Genomic DNA, 8,668 nt, shown 5'->3' with positions numbered 1-8,668 from the left:
AGGCACGTGCGGAAAGAATACTTTTGTTGAAGTGCGTATTTACAAGTTTAGCTAGATACAAATCTGAAAATAATTTTGTTTTAGATTATCAAAATAATTATGTATAACGCTTAAACGTTGCCGACAATTCAAAAAGTTTTAATTTTCTAATAACTAGTTTGAGCGTTCTACATAATTATTTTGATGGTTCAAACAAAATTATTTTCAGGTCTGTATCTAGCAAAACCAGCTCCTTCCATCTATAATTCAAATATCAAACAATATATTAAAGTAAAATTTCGTACAAAGCTGTAATTGATATAAAATTTAATTTCTTTATGCGTGCTTCCATGTTGTCCGAGAAAATAATTCAAAGAAGTAATTCATTCGCAAAACTTGCGAGCAGCAGTTGTTCACAAATATTGCCGACAGCAATTAGCTAAATTGCCACTAATTGTCTTTTTTGCGAAAAAATTCCCGTTTATATTGTTATACGGTATACTCGTGAGAATAATTAACTGATTATACGCGTGCGATCGATAGTTTGTACGGTTACACCGACGGCTAAGAGCAGAGAGAAACCGTTCTTACATTGAACACCCTGAAATGTAAACATGCGTAAACACGCGTTCCCTGCGTGCGGACGATCGATATTTCAGATCGTTCTCTCTCGCATTCGTGACAAGAACATATATTTCTGCCACACCTATTTTCTGCACGTCTTTCAGATAAGTTTTCCAGAGTTCAACATCTATCGACCCGCGCTGCAGGTACAACGTTGCGAGTTTTGAAATTTTTAGTTTAAAACGGAAATGAACTGGTTGATCTTCCTCTGACTTGGGAATCGGAATACTTAATATTGACAGATTTAACTAAAACAAAAAAACGCTTAATTATTACTCTGAATAAAATTTGATTAATATTATCTTGAACACAGAACTGTGGAATTACAATGGTTACAATAGTTGCTAAAATAATGATACATTTATCTACGATAAGGACTCTTTGGCACTTTATCTTACCTTTCCAACGCGAGCTAAATACTTACTTTCGAGGGTCGTCGTGTCCAAGGTTAACCATTTACACGCAAATATCAGTTTTACTCTGCGTGACTATAACTTCTTTAGTCATGTATAGAGAATAATGGGTGATGAATTTTCTTCGAAACGACGAGTTTGCAATGATGTTTTTTTTTCATTATAAAGAGAAATGTAATTATTTAGCGCTATAATTATTTATAAGAACATGTTATATTCGTTATCTTTATTATAAAAACTTTAAATTTATAAATTCATAATTCTATATTTCGTTTCGTTGTCCAATATGTTGTCTAATTGCTAAAGATTAATTTAAAATAACTTGGCAATGGTTTTCTTTGCCATTTCTAAATTTTTTACGATTTATGACAAGAATTTGACTGATAAATTGACTCATATTGATTAATATTGACTTATACTGACTGATAAATTGACTGATAATTGACTGATAAATTGATTTAATTAAATGTAAGGACAGAATTATTACATCATCACAGTTCTTCATACTTTTCTGACTTATAAATAAATTGAACATTTTTTTTCTCAATAAAAATGATGTATAAGATCGATTTAGGGTTGAGATGAAAATAATCAAAAAACGATTAGGCTCTGAAAATTTTTTACCTAGATACGAGCCTAGATATATTTTTTTAAAGCATTTGACGATTTTAATGCCGTACTATTGTTCTAGAATTCAGTTGTTGCATTAAAAAAATTTTTGTGTAAAAATAACTATAAAAGTAAAAATATAGTACAATGATTTAAAGTGACAGTGACCCCATGGATATACATTATTGTCTATGATTATTTGAACGATATTTATACAGTATTCGGATTTTAAAAGTTAAATAAAAGTTTCATATTATTATTGAATTAACGCTGATTTTGTTGTATATTGGTTGTATTATATATATTCTAAATTTAAATTAGAAAGACAACGTTCATCGAAATATCTTCAACTATTTTTGAATAGATATTATATCGGGACATTGCCTCAATAATTAAAATTTAGAATTCATATAATTATAACCAGTATACAACAAAACAATGCCAATTTTACTAATAAAGTATTATTTGTTGACAGTATGGGCCATTGCTTGATTAGCTTTTAAAATCGGAATAAGATATCTATTGTTCAAACAATTTTTAACGATATTATTTAAATCTCTTAAACAATTTAACGATGAATATCAAGAAAAATAAATTCTATACATTGTTTATAATTCTGTATTATTATAGTTAATGAAACGGTTTTACAGTAAGAAACCTATATTTTATTTGATGTTTTTCTCCAAAGTAAAAAGACCTGTTTTTTATTTATTTCTAATTTAAGATAATTAAGCAATTTTTTGTTTGCTATTCCTAATTTTATAAAAAAAACTTGCAAATTTATTTGATTGATGCATCGATTAATTAAATTAGAAATAAAATGATTTTGTCACAATTTTAACTTGTATATAAATTTGAATGTTTTTTTTTTCCAATAAAAGTGCAATATACGGGGCCGACGAACGTGCGCGAGGGACAATCTTGGAACATCGAGTGCAACGATTTGAAGGAAGATGATCACGTTAGATGGACCAGGAATGGTCAGACGTTGGAACCTGAGTTGTCCAGTGGTCAGCTAGTTGTCCTTTCAAAGACCGAAGCCGGCAGCAGCAAGCTCTCGGCGTCCCAGGCGACTGAGAATCACGAAGGAGATTACAAATGCACCCCCGAGAGTCTAGAGTCTTTCCACCTGTCGTTATACTTTGGTTCGTAATGTTATGAGACGTATATGTCATTATTTTGAATTATACTCTAATCGCCTAAAAACTCTGTCAGTCAGAAAATTCTACTATAAAGTTTTTTCGACACCCTGTACACGTTTACGTCAGCATTTTTCCCTCTACGCGACAATATGACGCGCTTTTATCACTGTTTCCATTAAGAAGATTAGTATATTTCGCTATTACACCTACACATAGACTTATGCTCATTTTCATCAATATAATGTGACTTTAATCTCTGTTCAACTCACTCTTCATGTTTTTCTAATTCTTAGAACTTTAGAAAAAGATGAAAAGTATAAGTTTAATCAAAATTAAAATTGATCTATATTGGTGGAAACGAATATCAATATTTTAATATCACATTTGTTACATATGTGTTTATTGTAGATTGATCGAGTTTGATAAACAGCTAAATATCGATTATCGGTTAAATTAATAAGTCAAGTATTTACACCTCTACGAAGATACGTGGCCTATATCTGAAATCTTTTCTCAACATGTGATAATATCTGATAACTGATATTCTGCCTCGAATAAACTCCCAGTTATTGCGTTTACAATTATTATTTTATTCACTTTTCTTCTCAATGTATTCTCCGACAAATTCATGAATATTTATTGCACTATTTATCGAGCATATTGTATTAAAACTGGTAACTTAATTATAATCTACATGCAAGCGCTAAGAACATGAAAGGTTTATATTGATTACGTAATAATAATATATATCTCATTATTATAGACTATTCAAATCGTCCTTGTATATTTATAAATAATTAATAATCCATGTTGTGTATATAGAATCGAATTATATGTACATGAAATTCTTACGAAAAAATCGTTACTATCATTATATTAATCATATGTCTTTCTTATAAGATAATCATTATGTCTTACGTCATACTTTATTAGATAACAAAATTAGATTTCAATTTTGTTGTAACTAATATATATATATATATATATATATATATATGCAACAAATACTTTATGTTTGAAAATGAGCAAAGTTAATGAAAAATATAATATAACGCATGATTTCGGACAATTCACGTAGAGATGAATGAATTTATTTATTTAAAACCGAATATATAAATTGTTCGCGTCTTTTCAGTTGCTGTGTTTTCTAGCTATTATTATAAAATATTTAGGACGACGCATGCGCGCGCGCGTCCTAAAAATATAACGGCAATGGTAGTTGCCGACATTACTCATGTATTATAATGTCTGAAATAATTTATAGAAAAATTATAAATTAATTCTTTTATTATGTCATACACAGAAAATATAAAGATAGAATTTTAATTTTTAAAATCTTTGCACAGCAACGTTTACACATTATACATTATTATCTTTCTTTGACATCGTAATTGCATGGTTATAAATAATGGTATACCGAAAAACGTTTTCTTGTTTGGCACAGATATTAAGATTAGAGTACTTACGGCCAGAGACATACCTTTGGTGCTCGAATGTGCAAACAGAAGCGCCGGCGATAAAGTGCAATGGCAGAAGGACAAGACACCGTTAAGCACGGCATTTGCTGGCAACGAAGATATCATCAAGATTGATAATGAGACTGGCAGCCTGGAAATTTTAAAGGATAAGGAGGAAGCTCATGGAAATTATACTTGTAAAGCGGCTAACTCTACAATCGAATACAGAGTCGTACGTGAGTACTCTGCTACAATGTTTCTAGATTTATAGAAATATTGTTAGAAGCAAGCGGCTTACGCTGGAAACATTGTATGAATTTAGTCGTCACTATCAAGGTACCTACTTTAAGAAAAGAGAAAACAAGTTTTTTTTTTTAAAGATATTTTACCAGAAGAAGTTTTAATTTCACATTGGATGCTCTAAAATTTCAGCAAGGCCAATGGCGCATCTGGCTGAATCTACCAGTGTGGTGGAGGGTGAAAAGCTACACTTGGTGTGCAGCAGTCTCCGGCAGAGCCCCGGCGTAAAGATATACTGGACCTTCGGGGAACAAAATTATACGCGCAGCAAGGGTCGTGTGAAGATTACCAAAGACACAGAGAGGGGTATTTATGGCGCCGTTCTGATTGTCGACAACATCGAGATGAACGATCGCGGTAGTATTATCTGCAGAATGTCGTACAACTGGTCTGATCCCATATTGGAACATTCATCGGAGGCCAAGACATTCCTCAGGGTAAAGGACAAGCTTGCTGCACTCTGGCCCTTCTTAGGCATTTGCGCGGAGGTTGTTGTTCTATGCGCCATTATCCTAGTGTACGAAAAGAAGCGGAACAAAGCTGAACTTGAAGAATCCGATACCGATCAAAGTCCTGATACGTAAGTGTGTTTTAGAATTTGATTATCTTTTTTCCTTATGACATCTTATTATTTTATGAAATGTAGAATTACGATTTTGTATTTCTGTTCGACAGAAGTTCATTATGCAGTCTTTGAACCTAATCCTTAAGATGAACTCTCGGAGTGGTGTGTTCCTTTATATGAGCCCTTCCCATCCGATTTACCTCCAATACCACAGTTCCAATTCTCCAACAGCATCCATTTTAAGTCTACCTCGAATAAATTTCAGAAACATACTCTAAAATCGGCTCCAACTTGGTTAAGTTATTTATCTCGATTGTTTACGAAAGAAAAAACATAGATGAGGATTATTTTTTCTACTCTATTTCAATTCTATTCTACTTCTTTATAATAAAAATCTGCTTATTTATATTATTTATAAAATGTGACAAATTATATATATAATATATTGTATATTAATGACGAACGCTTTATATATTCTTGTGCTTTATATATGCATATTCTTTATATATTCTCATAGTTACTATTCGCCTGATATTCTGTTTTCATTAAATTTATAGCAAACCGACACCTAACAAGGAATCCGATGTCAGACAGAGGAAGTGAAACAGCAAGTGAATGAAATAGAACGATACAAGTTGGAGAACGGGTCGTCATGTGTAGAGAGCTGTAATGGAAATCTGTAAAGACAACGGAACACGGCTTTTGAATGAGAGAGAGAAAGATGTGTCGTCATAAATGTGGAATAAACACTGCAAAATGGACAGCAGCGAGCTTGAGTGGGCCATTCATAGTGCGCATCTGTGTGAAAACAGGCGTGTGCTGCAGACGCGTACAGAGCAAGATCACACAAGTTACTAACAAATTAAATTAAGCCTTATTACGGGGGTGTTCACTCCGATTTATCAGATGTTCGCCTGTTCGTATTCTTTAACTACACTGCTTTAACCAAGAGATGTGTCGAGTTATGTACAAGTGCCGATGATGACACGAGTGCGTGCCAGAGAATGGAGGGTATGTGTGCGTGTGTGTGTGCATGTGTGTATGTTATATGTGTACGAGAAAGAGAGAATGAGAGAGAGAGAAATAATGCATGTATGAGTGACAAGCTAACAAGTAAACAGACCGATAGATTGAAAAAAAAAGCAGAGATACAATGCAGAAATAAAATGGCGTACCCACCGAGCACGAATACGAGCGCGATTATGTATAATTTCTTACAAAACGCTTCGAGGTGCATTCTAACAAGCACCATAGTTCAGTCACGCGTTTACTCGTCACATACATTGCTCTATTGTCCCGAGTGGCGTTTGTATTCGCGTTTGTGGGTGTGCCACATATTAGATTCGCGTAGAACTTGGTTCTCAAACTTCGCACGTGTGACCGAAGAAAAAAAACTTTATGGTAGAGCCGAACATATGTGCTCGATGCTAGTTATGTAATAATAGGAACGCGGGCAGTGCGTGCCACAATTGACTTCCGGATATATGCTCGCGTACTTTTAGAGATCGCAAGAGAGAGAGAGAGAGATTGATTGTGTATATGTGTGTGTGTGCGAGAGAGAGAGAGAGAGAGAGAGAGAAGAAGAAAGGGAGAGAGAGAGGGAAAGAAAATGAAAGAGAGGGAGAGAAAGTTTATCTTTGGCGTCGCCTTATATTCCATCGCTCGTGAAGATATCCCGGAAGTCTGGCTGCACGCGACGCCGTTGTTAATGACATTAATGTAATTAATACTGTAATATTATTGCCATCGTTACTACTGCTGCTACATCTATCGTTATTATAATTATTACAAGTATTATATCGTTAATTTTATCATTCTATTGTAATAATTTATAATCCGTACCAACACGATTCTCTATATCCACAGTGTCGTCATTGTCACAGGCATTACAATTTTTATCCATAACGATTATTAGCAACCGTTTCGCAGGTATTTTGCCTGTTTATTTTTATTGTTATGACCGCTTCTCTGAAAACTGATAGACCAGCTGCATAAATAAAACAGTATGGAAATAGGATTTTAAAGAAGGTAATCCATTAAATTCAGGATGCGTCAGTTTTTGTTTAAAAATGTACAAATGTTTTATTGCTCAAACGCGCGTTCTCGCTTGCTCTTTAAAGTAGATGATGTAAATGCATCCCATTGAGTGTGTCGGTATTCTATTACGCGATATAAACAGACGCATCGAGCGAGATAAACTTAGGTACATGTTTTTTTTATCAATCTTTGAATTTTCGAATTTTAGAATTATTGAATCCTGTTATTCTTGGATCCGTGGGTCTTTCAAGTCTTATTTTCTTCGTGTTAAGCTATATGGCCCTTGGATCTTTTTCTTGAATCTTTGAATACTTACTGCTAAATCGTAAGATTCGTATTTTGAACCCAGAGATCCTCGGACAGTTCGGACTATCAGATTTTCGGCTACTACATGAAATTTACTTATATAATTATACAGTTTCTCCACCGCAAAAGCACAAAAGTTTGACGAGAGTTCATGCGCTCTATACAGAATTACAGGGCGCAGGCCCTATGGATATCTTCTTTGGTCGTAAGCGCCACTTCTATGCTTCCTACGGGACAATTTCCCTCCCCGTTTTTTAAACCCAGCGACTCGATTCAGATGGATTTTCGGGGAAGAGAAATCACGGGAAAAGAGAAAAAAAAGAAACGGATAAAATAGCACCGCACAGGGGTTGCGTAGTCCTTTCTTCGCGACCTCTGTCACTATAACTCGGATATGTACAGATCGCTTCGGTGAAGCGAGTAAATCGTTTTCTCGCGATTTTTTATCTGAACTTTCTCTTGATTATTTCGGCTGGTTGCTGTAATCCACATAAACGCGCACAACCTCGCCGCTGTACTTTCGCTGGCTGGGCATGAAGTAGAAGTCTGGTTGATTCGTTTGGGTTGCTATGCCTGGATTGTGCATGCTCTTGGGTCGCCCGTAATGATCCCTGCGATCTTGCGTATAATAACCATGTTGGATAGGCGCAGAATGTCTGGCACCGGGCGCGCGTGGAAGACTGTAAGTCGCTCTGGGTCCGACCATCCTGTTGGGCCCTTCGACTGCGTCGGTACCATTCATGCCAGTCATGCCATTGCCGGTCATCTCCCTAGTTCTCGGCAGGCTAGAAATCGGGGGCGGCGGCGCCTTTTCTTCCGTTTCGAACGCCTCAAACGCAAAGTTTGTGTTCGCGCCGGAAGCGTAATCCTTCCAGGCATTACTGGCAATCAAACGTTCCTGCGCAAAAAGATATGCTTAGAATATGAGATATGTGTGTAGATAATTTTACCAAAACTTTATTATTTTTTTTTTTTAATCATACCCTCGTTATTTCTTTATCAGAAATTATAATCTTATGTATTTCACACATATTTGTTCGTCAATTGGCGTAACAAAAAAATATTTGTCCACGATGATCTGTCGACGCATATATTTAAAAAATAGAAATATCCAAGTTAATTTAATCACCCTATATTAGTAGAAAAAAATCAAACGGGAAGAGTTTGATAGCGAGGTCATAAAGGCGCAAAAATGTGCGATTACAAAGAGTTAGGAAGAACCAGATAACAGCGAGT

At 34.7% G+C, this 8,668-nt stretch overlaps 2 protein-coding genes across 3 annotated transcripts in view; one reads left to right on the top strand and one right to left on the bottom strand.

The window, feature by feature from the left end:
• The first annotated feature begins 1,122 nt into the window (after positions 1-1,122).
• On the top strand, positions 1,123-6,221 carry Bsg (immunoglobulin domain-containing protein Bsg). Its single transcript, XM_018509124.1, has 5 exons — positions 1,123-1,126; positions 2,507-2,770; positions 4,212-4,460; positions 4,657-5,104; positions 5,647-6,221. Exons 1-5 carry the CDS (start codon positions 1,123-1,125, stop codon positions 5,690-5,692), a joined length of 1,011 nt encoding a protein of 336 aa, XP_018364626.1. The 3' UTR covers positions 5,693-6,221.
• The window catches only part of nahoda (DOMON-like domain-containing protein nahoda), a 35,540-nt gene continuing 32,881 nt past the window's right edge, over positions 6,010-8,668 (bottom strand). Inside the window, exon 17 of one of the 2 annotated variants that reach the window (XM_018509147.1) lies at positions 6,010-8,330. In XM_018509147.1, the coding sequence (XP_018364649.1) occupies positions 7,896-8,330 (435 nt within the window). In that variant the 3' untranslated portion in view covers positions 6,010-7,895. The remainder of the gene's footprint in view (positions 8,331-8,668) is intronic. The other variant, XM_018509148.1, reaches the window with a different exon arrangement.

This window comes from Trachymyrmex cornetzi, unplaced genomic scaffold, assembly GCF_001594075.2.
Source record: "Trachymyrmex cornetzi isolate Tcor2-1 unplaced genomic scaffold, Tcor1.1 scaffold282, whole genome shotgun sequence".
NCBI lineage: Eukaryota > Metazoa > Arthropoda > Insecta > Hymenoptera > Formicidae > Trachymyrmex > Trachymyrmex cornetzi.
This window is presented reverse-complemented; position numbering and strand designations above follow the sequence as displayed.

Bases quoted from the DNA above. Each gene is read 5' to 3' on its own strand.
- Bsg (XM_018509124.1), top strand. The intron at 2,771-4,211 runs GTTCGTAATGTT...TGTTTGGCACAG, and splicing joins CCACCTGTCGTTATACTTTG to ATATTAAGATTAGAGTACTT. The intron at 4,461-4,656 runs GTGAGTACTCTG...CTAAAATTTCAG, and splicing joins AATCGAATACAGAGTCGTAC to CAAGGCCAATGGCGCATCTG.